Source organism: Psammomys obesus, unplaced genomic scaffold, assembly GCF_907164565.1.
Source record: "Psammomys obesus unplaced genomic scaffold, mPsaObe1.curated_primary_1811, whole genome shotgun sequence".
NCBI lineage: Eukaryota > Metazoa > Chordata > Mammalia > Rodentia > Muridae > Psammomys > Psammomys obesus.
In genome coordinates, this window is record NW_026596356.1 from 440,605 (window position 1) to 458,040 (window position 17,436).

At 49.8% G+C, this 17,436-nt stretch overlaps 1 protein-coding gene across 5 annotated transcripts in view; it reads right to left on the reverse strand.

The window, feature by feature from the left end:
- Apbb1 (amyloid beta precursor protein binding family B member 1) overlaps window positions 1–17,436 on the reverse strand; it is a 24,295-nt gene that overhangs the window by 4,047 nt on the left and 2,812 nt on the right. For 2 of the 5 annotated variants that reach the window (XM_055597372.1, XM_055597371.1), the window contains exons 2-11: window positions 12,052–12,786; window positions 5,908–6,083; window positions 5,755–5,811; window positions 5,586–5,671; window positions 5,426–5,489; window positions 4,893–5,042; window positions 4,446–4,573; window positions 3,921–4,035; window positions 3,690–3,774; window positions 3,378–3,461 (exon numbers count right to left, since the gene is read on the reverse strand). In XM_055597372.1, coding sequence (XP_055453347.1) covers window positions 3,378–3,461; window positions 3,690–3,774; window positions 3,921–4,035; window positions 4,446–4,573; window positions 4,893–5,042; window positions 5,426–5,489; window positions 5,586–5,671; window positions 5,755–5,811; window positions 5,908–6,083; window positions 12,052–12,772 — 1,666 coding nt within the window. In that variant the 5' untranslated portion in view covers window positions 12,773–12,786. Of the gene's footprint in view, window positions 1–3,377; window positions 3,462–3,689; window positions 3,775–3,920; window positions 4,036–4,445; window positions 4,574–4,892; window positions 5,043–5,425; window positions 5,490–5,585; window positions 5,672–5,754; window positions 5,812–5,907; window positions 6,084–6,984; window positions 7,110–7,153; window positions 7,563–7,591; window positions 7,647–12,051; window positions 12,787–17,436 lie in introns of those variants that run through there. The other 3 variants (XM_055597375.1, XM_055597373.1, XM_055597374.1) reach the window with 3 other exon arrangements.

Sequence of the window (17,436 nt, forward strand, 5' to 3'; positions counted from 1 at the left end):
ACACACACACACACACACACACACACACACACACACACACACACACAAAGGCTTTAATGAAGTACAGTTTTAAAGGAGGAAGTAGCTTAAGAACCCCCTGATCCATAAGCCCTGTCTTTAAAAGGGCAGACCCATGGACCTGACAGGGTAGTCAAAGATTGCAGGTGGCAGAGGTTGCTTTGGCATTGTGAGGTCCTGTATACAGTGTCAAATGAAAAGGGCTGATAACTGGAAGAGCCAATGGGCCTTAGAAGTTGTGGGTGAGAAGAAGGAAATCAAAGCCAAGTCCCTGGGTCAGCTACCCATTTATACTCTCTAAGAACTTGTTCCCACCTCCAGCTCCAAGCTTGGTCATTCAATCCTTCATTCCTTCTACATTTCATTCCCCTGTTCCTCCTGTTTTGGTTTCTTTTGGAAGCAGGGTCTTATATGTAGCCCAAGCTGGCCTTAAGCCTCTCAAGGGCTGGAACTTCAGGCATACACCAGGATGTCTTTTAACATGACATCCACCATTCCTTGGAGTCCCCTCTTTCTCTCTTCTCCCCTCTTTCCCACTCTCACTGTCTTGGAAGTGTCATCTTCCTCCACCCAGCCATTAGGTACTGAAGGACTAGAAAGGTACACCTAACCTATTTTTCCTGCCCCTACTCTGGTGCCAATTTCTTCCATACTTATGACCAGCCATATAAATCAAGCTCAGACCTCTACTCTCAGCTATAGACAAGACCTATGAACCTAGATGCCCAACTTGTGTTAACAACATATCAATCATCTGATTTTACCAATAAAGACTCAGGAGCCAGATGCTGGGGTGAAAGCCTGCTAGCTCAGAGAGGCAGAGGAAGCCCCAGCTGACCTTTCTCCTCAGCCAATGTCCCAGAAGGAATCCTCAAACAGGACTCCTCAAACTGAAGGTCCCTCCCTTCTACTTCCTATGTGTTTCTCTATCCGATCTTCTGACTTCCTCTTACTCTATTATGTTTCGTTTGTTTGTTTTTGCCTCATTTTTCGAGACAGGGTTTTTCTGGGTAGTCTTGGCTGTTTTGGAGTCACTTGGTAGACCAGGCTGGCCTAGAACTCACAGAGATCCACCTACCTCTGCCTCCCTTAGTGCTGGGATTAAAGGCGTGAGCTACCATGCCTGCTTTTCTATGTTTTTTGTTTTGTTTTGTTTTGTTTTAATGATCCTATGTTCATTTCCTGGCTTGCTTGTTCCACCTCTTGACCTACGGTTGACTTTATTTAATCCTGTTTACAATACTGAAGTAGAAAGCTCTTGGATTAAAGGTATGTGCTAAGGCTGAGCCACACCACAACTAAAAACAGTTTTTCCTAGTAAATAACACAATCTTGGGGCTCACAGTATGATCAAATGTCCTGCAACAAACTGGACTCTCCCACTCTGTTTCTCCAAAGGCACCTTGAATTTGGCATATTTAGAACTGAATTCACAAACCCCACACCAAAACTAAGGTCTCTGCCAGTGTCTGCTCCTTTTAGAGGAGGGCACCACTAGCCATTTGATACTCAGTCAGTCCAGTGCCACGGCTCCGGAATGACTCCTTCAAGTCATCCTTAAAGCCTTTGCTTCTCACCCTACTGTCAAGCAATCACCTACTGGCTTACGCTCCTTTTCAGTCGTGCTGTTGTCTAAGACACTCTTATTACCGGTTACCTTGAAAGGCAAGATCCTCCTGCATGCCCTATATCTTCTTCCACCTGCTCAACATCTTTCTTCATGGTACAGCCTACATTCAAATATGTTCAAGAATATTCCTGAAGAAACATACATGGTTTGGGTAAGTGTCAAATGTGCCCCACAAAGGCCTAAGTGCTAAAGCCTTGATCCCCAGCCCGTTGTGCTTCTAGAAAGTCTAGAACCTTGAAAAGAACAGAAGGCGGTCTATCCCGAAAAGGGACTGTACAGCTTGAGCTTCTTCTCTTTTTGTCCCCAGGGCATGGAGTGGCTTTGCTGTGCCACAGGCTCCTGTGTGATGTGAAAAAGCCAACCAAGCACGAACAAAAATACACTTCTTCTCTTTGTATGCTCATCACTTCAGGTGTTTTCTATAGCAACAGAAGCTGACCAATGAAAATGGTTCCCTGCAGCTCTTCCCTTGAAGACTGTACTACTGTCCTAAGCTAGGGGTCTCTCAGCTTGATCACTGCCCACCTCTCTGCCTAGGCCCACACAGCTAGCCTTCTCTCAGTGCCTCCCAAGTACCACAGTGTCCCTGCTCTGGACCCTTACACACTCCCTGCAGCTGAGAGTGGCCTTTCCCTGGCCTTCATTTAGCTTGAGCACATTCACTGCTAGTCACATTTCTCAGTTCATATGACACTTTCAAGGTAACTGTGTTTTCTTTCCTCCCATGTTCCTATGTTGAGGAAGCAGGGTCTCTCTGTAGCCCTATCTGGCCAAGTATAAACTATACAGCTCACTGTACTTGCACAATCCTGTTTCAGTTTCCCAAGTCCTGGGATTACAGGTGTCACTACATCAGGCTTCCCAGGAAGCCTTCTCTGCTCCCCTAGACCAAATGAAAGTCTTCTGTCACATCTTGTGCCTTCCTTCCCATTAGAGACTTAGTTTATTATCACATTTGTTGACTGGCTCCTGATTCTCTATTGGAGGCTCCCATAAAGTCCATGAAAGCCAGGCTGTGGCCATTGTTTCCCAGGACCCACCACGAAGCCTGACATAATAGGTTTCAAAGGCAATTGTTAAGTAAATAAACAAATAAATGCATGGCACTTTGAAAGCATGGCCTCTTGCCTCAATTCGTTATTTGTAAACAGGTATTAGTGTAACTGAACACATAGATTATCAAGAATTAATGAAGGTTGGAAGTAGAACTCAGTGGTAGAATACTTGTGTCTTGTATACCTGAGGATTTGAGTTTGATCCCCAGTCCTACATACACAAACACACAGACACACATGCACATACACACACACTTAAATAAAATAGTGTGTAAAAATCTTTACACTTTTTCAATAATGATGCCTGCGCCAATTATGCTTACTGCTTCCTTCTCTAGTTGCTCATGGCTCACATTTAAGGCTGCTGTATTGAACTCAGCACCAGGTTAATGCCTGGTGTTTCCAGCCACCCAAACCCACCGAAGCTTTCCCACGGGGTGGGTGGGGAGGAAGTCTCCCTCTGTGCCCAGCTCAGCACTAGTCCTGCGGAGATGTTCACCGAAACATGCACACTGGAGCCACAGGCAGGACACAGGCTGAACCAGAGCCCTAGGGAGGTGGGATGAATTCTGGAAGGCAGGGAGATGCCATGTGGGAAGGCCCAAGAGAAGCTTTCTTTAGAAAGCACAGGGTAGGCACAGAGCTCTGGGACTGGGGGAAGAGGGCACACATACCAACAGGTTTGGCGACAGGCACGTTCCCCAGGTAATAGACTTGGAACTTCTGCACCAGCTCATTCTTAGGTGCTGGAAATTCCACTGTGGGAAGAAAAAGGTCAACTGTTCTCCTAGCCTGCAACACCAGCATGTAAGCTATGCATCTGCCCAGCCAAATCCTCACTCCCACTTTGCCCTACTCCCTCTACAGAAGCCTCTCTACTTATGTAAAATATCTCATCTCCACGTGCTCATGTCTGCCCAGGAACCTTTCGTCACTTCACCTAACTCACGAAGCTGGGCTGGGCCTTAGGAGGCTGTGGCACTTACCTTGAAAAGGGACATCCACAAGTTTAGAGTGGTCCAGGGAGAGTCCATTTACCAAGCAGCGAGCACTGCGCCGTTCAGACATGATCTGAGGAATGAATGGGGGTGGGGGTGGGATCTGTTAGAGCCACAATGTCCCAAAGCTCCCACCTCACTCCCCACCAACTTAGCAACCCTACCCACACCCTCCTAGAGCAAAGGTGGCAGCTAGTCCAGGGAGTGGAGGGGCCGTGCCTTGGAGCAGATCTCATGCAGGCTGGTGGCGATGTTCTTGGCAGGTGCCTCACAGCGAAACACGTGGCACTTGAGCATCTGGGTCAGTTTATCTCGAGCTACGTAGGCAAAGTCCCTGTTGGGGGAGGGTCAGCTCAGTATCCCTAGAACCAAGTGTCAAGCCTGGCCACCATTCCACCCTCCACCTCCCTGTGCACAGCAGCTCCTACAGGTTTTCCACCCTGCTCTTCCGTAGGTTCTGCCTTAAGGAGCCAAGGAGGACAGATAGGCAAGCGTGCTGAGGTGGGGGATAATACCCAGCACAGCAGGCAGGAAGGGACAAGGCACAGTGGGGGAGCCTGGGAGCTTCCACACATCCAGTCCAGGCGTGGAAGAGGGCACAGTCAAAGAAGATGCGCGTTAATACCTTTCTCTGGGTCCGGCAGCACAAGAGAGCCAAAGAACAGATTAGAAAAGATTCTGACTGCCAGATGGATGACCCCCAAGCCCCCCAACCACCCCACACTCCCGGTGCCCTGTGCCCACCTTCCACTGTCCCGCCCAACGCCCCATACACGAATGCTGACGATGGGCTGGACATGCAGCAGTGCCTGGCTCTGTGGCTCCACCAGCTTTAGGGTCTCATCCTCCAGCTGGAGCAGCAGATCCTTCCCCTGCAAAGCAGGAACTCAGTGGTACCACGGTGGGAAGGTGGCAGCTCTCTGCCATCGCCAGCTTAGGGGACGCTGCCCACCACTTGGGAGGAGAGGGCTTACTTAGCTATCAGAGTAGCCACCTGGGGGTCTTATTCTAATAAAGGTTCTCTCACGACCCATCATCACTGTTAGGCAACCACCCATCATGGTGCCAGGGGTACCATGGGGTTACACATCCATCCCACAGGGCTACTGCTACACCAGTACCCACGCCCATGTCCCCATCAGCCCTCTCCGAGGCAAGTCAAACCCTCCGTCTGGTGGCTCGGGTCCTCACCTCTCCCCAGCCCCCAGACATTGGGTCATGGAGGTTGTTTTTGTGGTAGGAGAGCTGACGGATACAGTTGTTGACGGCCACGCTGCTGCGACCCGGGGCCAGCTCCTCCTCCGTCATCTCTACCCAGCCTAGAGAGCGCACTGCGAAGCACTGCCAGACACAGAAGGAGGTAGGGATGGAGATCTGAGATGGAACTGGAGGTGCCTCAGTCACAGGACAGAGGCGCTCCTGACTTGGAACACAGAGGGCAGGGGGCACTCTGAACTAACATTTGGGGAAGCTCCCCAAATGAGACAGGAAGAGATATGTGCTGATGTGAGCTTCGGGAGTCCCTAGGAGACCCCTGGGCCAAGTGACTGAAACCCTGAATCTGTCATTCGACTGTCCAGCTCACACACAGTCTTGTGCTGAAACTGGGACTAACCCTCATTTCGGAGCTTTGCTGAGACCACAGACACACCCATAGCACAGCACTGCGGCCTCTCCTCCACACAAGGGCCTGCTTACAAAATGGGTGCTGGTCTTGAACAAACCTTGACTCCTGGGTTGGTGTTTCGTTGGGGCAGCTTCTCCTCCTCTTGGGGCAATGGCTCTGGGCTGGAGGCAGATGGGAACACTTGACATAGCACCCCTATTTTTAGAGTTGTCCCAACCCCAACACCCCTTCTAAACCCACTACATCTGGTGACTCACCTGAGGCTCTGAGCTGGGAAGGGCAACGTCCCCTCCTCAGGGTCCTTCAGTCCCAAATCCATTGGGGCCTCCTCATTGGGTTCATCCTTTGAAAAGGGATTGAGGAATCAGGCCCCAAATGAAGCCCCTTTTCCAGTTACCCCACAGTGAAGCTGGTTGTTTCATTTACCTTCCAAAACTCTCCTTCCTCAAAGCCTTCTTGGTGAGCAAAGCCAGTCCAGGTGAGCTGAAGGAGGAAACAGTGTGGGGGTGGTAGTTCCACCATGCTCTACAAGCACACCCCCCCTCCACCCCTGGCATGGAACAAGCCACTGAGCCTCACCTGAGATTCTTCTTGGGGACTACTCCCCTGTGAGGGGGAGGCCCGGCCTGGGGGTTCCCACTGGGTGGTCCCTGTTGGGATGTGCCAGTAGTAGGTCCCTGAGGTGTCCTGGACCCTCATCCATCCAGCCGGCAGATCGGAATCCGTCTCGAAAGCGTTGGGGTTCCAGAAGGAATCTGCCAAGTAGGAGACTCAGTGAGGGTCAGCCCACCCACCAGGCAGGCAATAGATGACCAGTCCCCTTCCCAAGACCCCATGGCTGAGCTGGCAGAATGGTTCCTGCCTGCTTCCAGAGCGGACAGCTCAGTCACCACATTGGGAGCCACCAGTGGGGAGCTTGGCTCAGGTCTCCTGGGCCCTGCTGCCGCCCAGTGTGGCCACATGGAGGGAAAGTAGAAAGCAGAGAGGAAGGAGAGAAGAGAAGGAGGTTGAAAGGCCCCAGCTCGCTTCCTCATGCATCATGCATATCCACTATGTCTGTCTATAAAAGGCACACACACTGCCAGCTCCTGCACACACCCGTGCGCACAAACTCACAGTGCAGGTAAGCCCTACCACACACCTGGGCAGCCGTAAACAGTGCCCAGCCACATACAAAATTCTGGAAGGTGTCACATATAGGTGGGCTTGTGAGTTCAGGGGCAAAACACATAGCAGCACCAGTTACTCACTCCTGTAGAGCCAAGCATATACATATATATATATATGCATATATATATATACATATATACACACACACATATATATATATATAAGCCAGCCCTACCAACAGGTGTGAACAAATCAGTCTAACAAAAGCTCCCAACATATGTGTGAGTGCCACACATACAGGTGGAAACACACTGAGACACAATACATGACCAACCCCTGCTACCTCTGTGCAGACACACACACACACACACACACACACACACACACAATATATCATGCACACACAGAGACTACATATCTGTATATCCAGCCCTCCTCTCCTGCATCTACATCACTCTGCCCCTGTCACCACACCATGTGCCTTCCACCTCTGCTCTCCTTCCTGGCCCCACCCCACAGCACACCCAGCTTCATACTGCCCCTCACCTGGACTGTTGTCCTGCAGGATGATGGCCAGGAAGAAGTCCTGGGAGAACATGGCGCTCACTCCCTGCCCCTCCTGCCTTCACCCTCCCTCCTCACATCCCCTCCAGCCAGCTGGGCTCTCAGCCTGGTGCTGGGCTGCAGAGAAAAGCTCATCCCGCCCCCTTCTCACCAGGGCAGAGCGTCTGCCAGGCAAGATCCTCCTCCGCCTGGAGTTCTTGAGGGAGGGACCAAGACCACCATACCATGGAACCTCCTTGGGATGGATATGGGTGAGGAAGAGGGATTTATAAGACCCCAGGTCTGCTCTTTCTTTACCCTGGCACCCCTCCCCAATCCTGAATCTCTGCCCCACCCTCCAGCGGTGACATCAAAGCCACAGTTAAGCCAGTCTTACAAACAGCAGGAGGCTCTGCCTCTTGGGAATGGTCCAGTCACCTGGGGCCCAGCAGAATCTATACACAACACAAACAGGGTGTGGCTTCCACACCCTCAGGGATCCCTCTCCTATCTAGACCCTATCCTGCACTTTCAACTAAAGGGTGGTCTTTGAGGACCTCAGTCCTAGCAACCTGGAAGATTTGAGGCTTCCCAGCACCGCCCCCCTCACCTGCCAGGGCCCAGCTAGGCTGCAGCGTCTCCTCGGCAACCGCAGCACCGGGATGGCTGGGAGTGCCCAGACTGCTGACGTGCTTCCCGTTACCAAGGAAACCAGGAATCCTGACTGGTCCAAGAGGCAGCACAGAGGCTTAGGCAGTCTCAAGACCCAGGCAGCTAGGTACCAGGGCACAGAGGGTCTGGGAGTGGGTGTGGCTAAAGCAAGGTGTTTCCACACCTGCTATGAGTTATTCAGACGAGGTGCTTCCCCACCCTCAGCCTGCAAATGAGGTAAACCCACAGACACCCAATGAAAAGGGAGCTCTTGCCCAGCCCACCTTCTAGATGCCCATCATGGTGACTCCACCCTCTACTATCCCCCTCTACTGGGGCTCAGCACACGTGTGTTTTCCCCAGACCCTTCCCTCTCAGGACTTTGCTGCTAAAACCTTCCAGGAACACCAACCCCAAGGGCCCCTTGCCCTCCACAGCCTGCTTCATGGTAGGTCAGGCATTTCCGGAATGTGGGGGCCAGTTCACTCTTTCCCCTGACTGAGTCATGTACACCAATCCATCTGCCATCCCTGTCAGCCTGTGCCTTCCTGCTTCAAAGAGCTTCATCCTTCCGATCTGTCCTGGAGGGGGCAGCTCTTCCCCCCTTGACCATCTGGGAGGCCCTTCTGGAGCTTGGCACGTCTCTCTTCAAGCACAATCCACCCGGGGCCTTTGCTTCCACACAGAAGCATTAATTCCACAACCGTACACTTTTCTGCAGGCACTCACACGAATCCAAATATCCCTATGGCCCTTCCTCCCTCCCTCCCTGCCTCCCTCCTTCCATTCATCCATAAAAGCTTTAGTGGTTTAGGCAGGCAAACTACTTTGCTCAGGAGACCAGGATTCGTGTAATGCTCTCCCCCACCCCACCCCCCAGGCCACATCACTACTACAGCCCAGACAACCAGCATATTTTGATCTGGATTACTGCAGAACCCTCTCAACTGGTTTCCTTCTGTCCCCACCACTGGCTGCGCACTATAGCCTGAATGAGCCTTAGGAGATGCCAAACTAATCAGGTTACTCTCCAGTTTAATACTCTTAACTGCCTTCTCATTACCCTCAGGACAAAATCCAAACCCCTGCACAGGTTTTCTGTACTATTAAGAGCCCCTAGCTTTCTGCCTCTCAGCCTTGCCTCTGACAACTCCCCATCTCCCCTAGCTCCCTGCTAGGATTCTAGCTATTACTCACTCCACCTTCAGACAACAGCGGAAAGGGAACTCTCACTACTGACCCACTCTTCCCCCCTTCCTCAGGCAGGCAGGGCGCCCTCCTGCTCCTCTACCCACCCACTTATCATCACTGATTATGAGTCTATTTCTGTTTCCCCACTGTGAGTACCAAGAGGGTAAGAACATCTCTGTCCTGTCTTAAACATTCTCAGCGTTTAGGACAAGGCCTTGCTCAGAGTGTGACTCCAACACAGGCAGTAAAGCTCATTCATCCTCCATTCACATAATTCACTCAATTCACGTAGTTCACTCACTCAACAACTACTCTGTGGAGATCCTTAAGTGGGAAGGAAAAGACAACTTTTGTTCCATCCTACCCCATTTCTACTGAGCAGAGACCCACCATCTGCCTCTCGCATGTCAGAGGCTGTGCAGAAAGAGCAAGAAAGAGGAAGAAAGAGCCAGCAGTAAAGAAACACCTACAACTCCCAGAACTCACCAGGGCAGGACTGGACTGCTGAGACCTCTCACCCCTCCACGGCCTCACTGACATCACTGGCCATACCCAGTTCACCCTTAGTTTTTCTGTACTGCCACTCTCCCACCTCAGAGGACCAGAAACGCTGCCACTAGTGACAACTCCCAGAACTACCAAGCAACCAAGCCTGTCTGGCCAGTGACATCCTGCCCAGGGTTGCAGCTAAACCATCTGCAGCCTGCAGTGATACATGCCTCAAAGAGATACGCATTCCTGCACAGCGCTTCTGAAAAACCAGAATTAGTTTCTGAGTTTCTGGCATTTAGAAACTGGGATAGTAGACATCAGAATCTAACTTTCAGCTTGTATATCTTTCCTCCAAACTCAGCCCGATAAACAATCAGCTTGATTGAAACGAAGCTGTTCCCTTTGAGAGGATGGAGACATTGACCAAAAGCCACTAACCTCACACAAAAAGAAACAATTAGACTTTACCTTATTTAAGGCACCACCAATGAGGTGCCCTCAAAAAAACAAAACAACAAAAAGCCACTGAAACCTGAACCTGATCAAGGTTCTAGAATTATCTACCAGTTGACAAGAAATCCAGAAGAGGGATATATTCAAACCACTTGGGGAGAAAAGTTTCAAAAAATCAGATCATAAAATACTGAGGACTGAAAATGTGTGTGTATGCAATCAAAAGAAAAATAAAGGGAGAACTTATATACATTCAAAGAAACTTTAGAGCCACGTTTTGTGGCTCAGGCCTATAATCCCAGCACTCAGAAGAGAGACAAGGGGATCACCACCAGTTTAAAGCTAACTTGGTCTTCACAGTGAGTTGTGTGTTCTAGGTTAGCCAGGACTACAACGTGAGTCCCTAACTGAAGCAAGTGAAAGAAAGAAAGGAAGAAAGAAAGAAAGAAAGAAAGAAAGAAAGAAAGAAAGAGAAGGAAGGAAGGAAGGAAGGAAGGAAGGAAGGAAGGAAGGAAGGAAGGAAGGAAGGAAGAGGGAGAGAGAGAGGGAGGGAAGAAGGAAGGAAGGAAGGAAGGAAGGAAGGAAGGAAGGAAGGAAGGAAGGAAGGAAGGGAAGGAAGGAAGGAAGGAAGAAAGGAAGGAAGAGAGGGAGGGAGGAAGGAAGAAGGAAAGAAAGGAAGGAAGGAAGGAAGGAAGGAAGGAAGGAAGGAAGGAAGGAAGGAGGAAGAAGGAAAGAAAGAAAGGAAGGAAGGAAGGAGGAAGGAAGGAAGAAAAAAAAGAGCCAGCAAGATGGTTCTTCAGGTAAAGGTACTTGCTGCCAAGCCTAATGGCCGGAGTTCAGTCCCTGAAGTCACATGTTTGGAAGGAGAGTACCTCCTGAAACTTGTCCTCCCTCCACATGCATGAGCATGTATTTAAAACAAAACTAAACTAAACTAAAAACTATAACGACTGTGGGGCTATTTAAGTATCAATTCATGTAGTTCTCAGCCTTTCAAAAGGCTGAGTGGGACATTTATTAGACCACGGGGAAAACAACGTTAACATTAAGTGAACATTCGATGATAGACGAATCACAGAGTTTGTTTTTATGTTTTTTTTTTTTTTTTATAACCTAGACTGGGGTTCAAGGCATTGACACAGCAAGATCAACTATGCTCTGATGATTCTAGAAAATGGGTAATGAATAAGTCAGACTCATTATCTCTACACTTGTGTGTGCTTGAAAACATTGTTAGGCTTTTTTAAAGAAAAGAGATGGGTGAAGCTCTTGGGTATCTGAAATGTATGTCCCCTGCCAGGAACCATTTGTAGGAGTGCAGGCACTGTTAGTACCTTGAGAAGTAAGTCAGAGTCTCTGTCTCTCCCTCTCTCTCAGAACCCAGGTCATGCATGCTAAGTGAGCGATCTGCCATCAACTTGTATCACCCCTACCAAAGCTTTTCTTATATTCCCTCCCTCAGAGCTTCTGGGCTGTAGCTAGAGCTACAGCAGAGAAATCTCTGCTCTGTATAACTTTACTAAATGGGTCACATTTAGTGATCAGTCTTTGTTCTCTAATACCCATCTCCCCAGAAGGATGCATCAGTTTATTCTTTCTTTGTCCCCTAACTTTTAGCCAGTATCTCATTCCTGGCAAAATGGCATCCCCGAAATAGCCCGCATGGTGCTCTGCATGGGGCATGTGGATCATAAGCATAAACCAACCCCCATACTTTCCAGACAGGTATCTTTGGGGAGATGCTGGCTGCTCCTTCTAGATGTGGATGTGACTGATAAAAGAGGGCGTTCTATGCCAAGCCCATCCTAATGCCCGGGCTGTGTGCACTGATGACTGTGGAACACAGGCCTCAGAGCTCATTCAGGTCTACACTCAGCTCTGCTTTCCCTCTTAGTTCCACTGTGAGCCTCAGGAAGCCACTAACCTTGTCTCGGCCTCTTTATCATTATTTATAATATGAACATAGAAAGAGTATCTATGTCACAACAATCCTCTGATTATTAAATGCCATGACGGTTAGCCAAGGTTCAGTTTCTTGGTAAGTGCTCAATAAACCAGTGAATCTACACACCAGCCATGACAGCACACATGCTAAATGGATCTACTCTTCATTCCATGCATGATGGACAGACCTATCAAACGGACCAAGCATCCTCTGACTGAGAAAATGCTGGACTGAGGATATAGGATCTGCAACTCATGCTTGAGCTAGCCATGGCCTCTGCATGGAGTGGATTCTGGCCCCATGCCCTCCCTATTGCCACACTGAGCTCCACAAGGTACCTGTGTCCTCCGGGGAGCCATAGGAGGGGCTGCCCTGTGATAAGGTGGCCCAGCTTGAGTCCTCGTCACTGGCTGCACTGTTCCGCATGCCAAATAGGAGGCTAGCACTCTTGCTATGTTCCCGGGGGCCGTCTGTGAGGGCCTGGGGCCCAGAGGGGACTTGCACATTTTCCAGAGGCTCAGGCGGCCCTGGAGGAGAAGACAAGTCTTCCTCATCATCCTCTTCTTCCTCGTCTTCATCATCCTCCTCAGCTTCTCCTGCTGCCTTCTCCTCTCCTTCATCTGGTCCCTGCTCCTGGGTGTTGATGATCAAGCCTGAGCCACAAAGCCCTCGGTTGGCTGCATTGTGGGCGGAGAGCTCCAGCTCAGAGTATAGATGCATCAAGCCTTTGGGACCCAAAGGTGCTGTCTCAGCCTCCTGGCTGGCCTCCTCTGCCAAGGTCAAGGTCACATTTCGGTTCTGGTCTCGGTGGGCTGTGGCAGCCCTCCGAAGCTGGTTCTGGCCTTCCTTTAACCACTTGGCATTGGCAGGGCCTGGTTCAGGCACACTGCCCTCCCCCATAGCACTGCGAAGGTCCTTGGGTACCACAGCTGTGGCTTGCAGCTTCGCGTTGAGCAGTTGGTTATGGGCAGCGTGCAGGGGCAGGGGGAAGCTGAGAGCAGGGCCTCCGTGGCTGTTAGCATTAATGGCCGACTGGCTCAGGGATGATGGAACAGACATGGCCTTGGTAGATCCTGTGAGACAGGGGGGAGAGACCATGTTGAGTGTTCCTATTTCTATTACAGTTTTAGGTCCTGTCCCTCATCTTGTAACTCAGTAGGCTGGCACACACCAATCGAAGGTACCTGTCCCCACAACCCCTCCCCCATCACAAGCCAAGCCCAGCTCTGCAACCTATCCTTTTCCCTGGTGTTCTGGGGCAGCGCAGTGGTGCCTGCTTTCTCTTCCCTACCAGCGTGTCTGCACAATGGCTCTCTGTGCATCCCCATGCCCCACTTGACCAACCGGGGCTCACCGTGCCAGGGACACAGACAGCACAGGACAGGCTCCAGTGTTTTGGATACTGAACAGACTATCCCTTCCCTCCAGCCACAGTGCTATCTGGAGCCTCATCACTGCCAGCCCCCTGGGCTGTGTGCCCTTCATTATAACTCACTACTATCAGCCATCCCTGGGCCCACTCTAGACCAGGGACCCGTCAGACAGGAGTGATGGGTGTGCAGAGCCAGCATATATTGTCCAAGAGAGCAGGTCACAGAAGAAGGGCCTTCAGCTCCAGTTCTTCGCTCCCCGAACTATAGGCAATGTCTGCCTGTGAAATATCTCACCTAGGGCACCAGTCTCCCCTGCCAGCCCTTATGATGCCATGGTCACCCCAGAAGCTCCTGATCTGGAACCTTCAGCCTTTCAGGTCTTTGTCCAAGGACCCCTTTATCAGGAAGACTTTCCCTACATATCCATTTCAACCCAACTCAGTAACCCCCGTCTCCCTAGGCATGGGCCATCACCCACCACACTCATTTAGCATTTGTATTTGCTTACTGATCTCCTCATAGCTAAGTTTCACGTTGGTGAGACTTCTGTATTATTATTGTTGTTGTTATTATTATTTACAATACTGTACTCTCAGCCTCTACCAACATAGAGCAAGAAGTGGGAGCCAAGTAATTTGCATTCATTGAGTAAGTGTACAAACCTACCCTCACACCTCCTCGGAAGAAAGCACTTCATTCCACACCCTGGATCTGTCTGTCTCAGCAGTAGCTCAAGGTATCTCAACCACATGCCTCCTAGTCTGTATGAGAAAGGGAACCTCTTGTCTACAATGCCAGCCCCTTCTCAGGTGTCTTCCTCAACAGCCCCAACCAGGTTTTCAGTATAACCTATCCTCTGAGGGTCTCTGGGATTCCTCACAAGGCCCAGTCCACCCTTCTCACTGTCCCTGGCCTGCTCTGGAACTCTCTTTATGAACCCTGCTCTCCCTGAAACCCCCAACACTAGTTCTTCCTCCTTGACCAACCACTACTCAACTCTCCCTCACTCTCAACTCACTGCAGTACCTCCCTCAGCCAAGCTTTCCTGCCACCCCCCCCCCAACAGCTTCCCTCAAAGCTCTCTCTTCCTACTGGACTCTTTTCTGTGCACACAAATCCCCAGCACCCCAACAAGCACTGTGGGTCTTCCTTTCTGATTGCAGCTCTTTTCCTTATCTTATCTAACACCCTGTCTCCTTACTCTCTAGCCTGAGATGTCTGACCCCGGCCTACCACCGCCTTAGTCCTCCCCACTGACCACAGTGAGTGCAGGTGTTACAGGAGGCCTGAGCTCTCCCATCTCCTCAGGCATGGCCCAATACCCTGAGACAGGAGCCAAAGTCTGCATCTTTTACCATCTCGAGCTCCTGGGAATCTAGCACAAGGCTGGGAATACTTGTATAAAATAGGTGAGAGAAGGCAGATCGGTCTGAGTTTAAACCAACTGCTGGACTGATCAGTGTGGCTCTACCTGGGCTCTGAGGAAACTCATGGTCGCTGGAATAAATGAAGGGGAAAAAATAGGCAGTTCTGTCTCCACCCAGAACCACAGTAATTTTCCAAAAATGGAAACCAGATTGTGTCACTCCCTGGTTGACAAAATTAAAGGGCTCACCGCTGCCTTTAGGATACAGTCTGAGCTCAGTTTACAGGACACCTGAGAGGCCACTGCAGCCAACCCCTAGTGCCTCTCTGGCCACCCCTCCCCCTCACACCTTATCCTCAGCCATATAAAGTATGAGAGGTTCTGGTACACGTCAAACAAAACCCCCCAGTCTTTGTTCACAATGTTCCCTTAGTTGGAATCTATCCCTTCTTGTAAGATTCTCTTCTTGTATTTCAAATCTTTCCTCAGCATTCAAGGCTCCTAAGCAACCTTCCCTGAATGTTCCTCTCCTTCCAAGGGCCATCCCCTTTCTGTGCTGCATAACACCCAGTGTCACATGCTATCAGGAAATTCTGTCTTACTCAGTATTATAATACCATCATAAAGGATAATATGTTCTGTGTCTGCCAGAGTGACCACTGTGAAGAAGGAAAGGACAGATGAAGGTGGACAGATGGGGGAACTAAGAACCTGGAAGCTTCGAACTGGCTGGGAACTGATATCAAGAAAGCTTGTACAGACATCTTGGGCTAGAGAAGACAAAGGCGACCTTAGAAAAGGAACTGGGGAATGATGAAGGAGCCCTGACAGGGACAGTGAGGCAGAAGTCCTGCCCAGATGAGGTTCAGGTCTGGGGGGTGGGGGGAGAAGCAGGAAGAGAAAGCATTTAAAACAAAGTTCTGGCTTAACAATTGTTCCATGACAGCATCTCGAAGAGAGCCCATGCTTCTGGACAGCTCTCAGGACCTCAGGAAGGATGAGTTCTTCTCTGAAGCAATGGGGGACAAAGCCATGCCTCTAAGTCAGGCTGGGGCTGACTTTCCTAACACTGGAGGAAATGTACCTGAGGAGAACACATGTTTTGAGACACTGGGGTCAGTGAAGGGCCAGGATGACTTTAGGGCAGCCCTGAGCATCAGGGCGCCAGGGCAGAAAGAAGTTTAAATAAGATAGGGAAAGTCTGTTGTAAGCACTGAGGCCCAGCTGTCTAGCCTGAGGCAATGTGGCCACTACATTCTTGCCAAAAATATAAGCAGCTACTAGGTTCTTCAAGAGAAAGCATAACCCAACCTTTCCTCTCTCAGTAGCGTTATCCATACTTGGGGCATCTCAGAGAACAAAAAAGGGGCCAACATGGTTCATTAGTTAAGGGAGCTTGCCAAACAGCCAGGTGACCAAGTTCAGTTCTCAGTACCCACAGGGTGGAAGGAGAGAATCAGCTCCATAACTTGTCCTTTGGCCTTCATACCTTTATATCTTCTCTGTGTCACATGCAGACCTGCACCTCCCTCCCCCACAAATATAAACATATGAGCTTTTGCTCAAGGCACCAAGCTGAACAGGGCCTTGAGGTAGAGACTAAAAGGAAGGGTCACACAGCCTGAAAAAGCTGACATCACACCATAGGTGAGTGAGCCAAGTCCTGGTCCAAGCCAGGGGTCTTCCAACCTGACAACCTATGAGATGCCAAGTACTGCACCAGCCATGGGGAGGGCATAGGAAACAGGAAATGTTTTCTTCCCTAGAGGAAGTCACACTCTAGGGAGTCACTGAACAACCCTTACAGCATGGAAGGATGACAATCTCTAGGACAATTCCTAGCACCTATAAGCACTTTCTTCTTCTTTATTTGAATGAGGTTATTCCTGTATTTTGTGTGTGGGCACACCTGCACCACAGCACATGTGTGAGAAAAGCTTTTGGGAGTCTGTCCTCTCCTCCACCTGTGGGGCCTGAAGATCTGGCCTCAGGTCACTGGGTGTGGTGGGACCACCTTCACCTGCTGAGGCCGTCTCACCACCTATTGATCAGCACTTTCTTTCTCTTTTTCTTAAGAAGCACTTTTTATTGGTGGAACAAGTGACAGGCACGGAGATGGAGAAAGATTACCAGCCACCACCTGAGCCTATGGTTTATCATAGCTCTAACAATGAAGCCTGCCAGTGCATCAGTCTTGAACCATCCTTCAGCTCTCCCATTTTCTCCATCTCCTTTACAAATTCAGGGAAGAAGGGGGAGTCATTAATTGGGGAATATCTTCAAACATCCAAACCAGAAGAATCTATTCTCCTTCCTCTTGTTGCCTAAAACCAAGGGCTACACCTACTGTTTAGATCCTCTCATCATAAGAACAAGGTATTTCTTGGCCTGAACCTCACTCTAAGCCCTCAGGGTTCACGTTCTCCTAACACTCATTATAGACATTTCCTCTCTTCTCTTTTGGCTTTTTTAACCCTGCTTCCATTCTCAGTAAGACTTAGTAACAGCATCTACTAGGTAAACATGGCATTTAACCCATTGGATGCCTGGTCACCATGAATATTTTCAGCAGAATTTAACCCCATGAGCCCCTCATCCAGTGTTCATTCATAGCTCCCATGTTCTACATTCCTGGATTTCTCTCCATGCATCTGGCTCCTGGTCTGTTTGTTTGGGGCCTGTTAAAACTTCCTTGCTGGCTCATCCTCCTCTCAGCCATTCCAGGCTGTTTCTCAGCTTTTTTTCTTCCTTGTTCTGTATTCAATAGGAGTATTCATTCATGCCCACATTTTCAGTTACCATCTACACAATGATTTCCAAATGTCAAGCTCTCTCATCTGAACTCCAGACATGCACATTCACCTCTCTACCCAAAAACTCACATCTAGCTGTCCCCAAGGCCTCTCAAATTCCTATCCTATCTATCTCATTCTCTTCCAGGATGTGGGTCCCTGGGATGAAATGACCACCCATTCTGTTGTTCA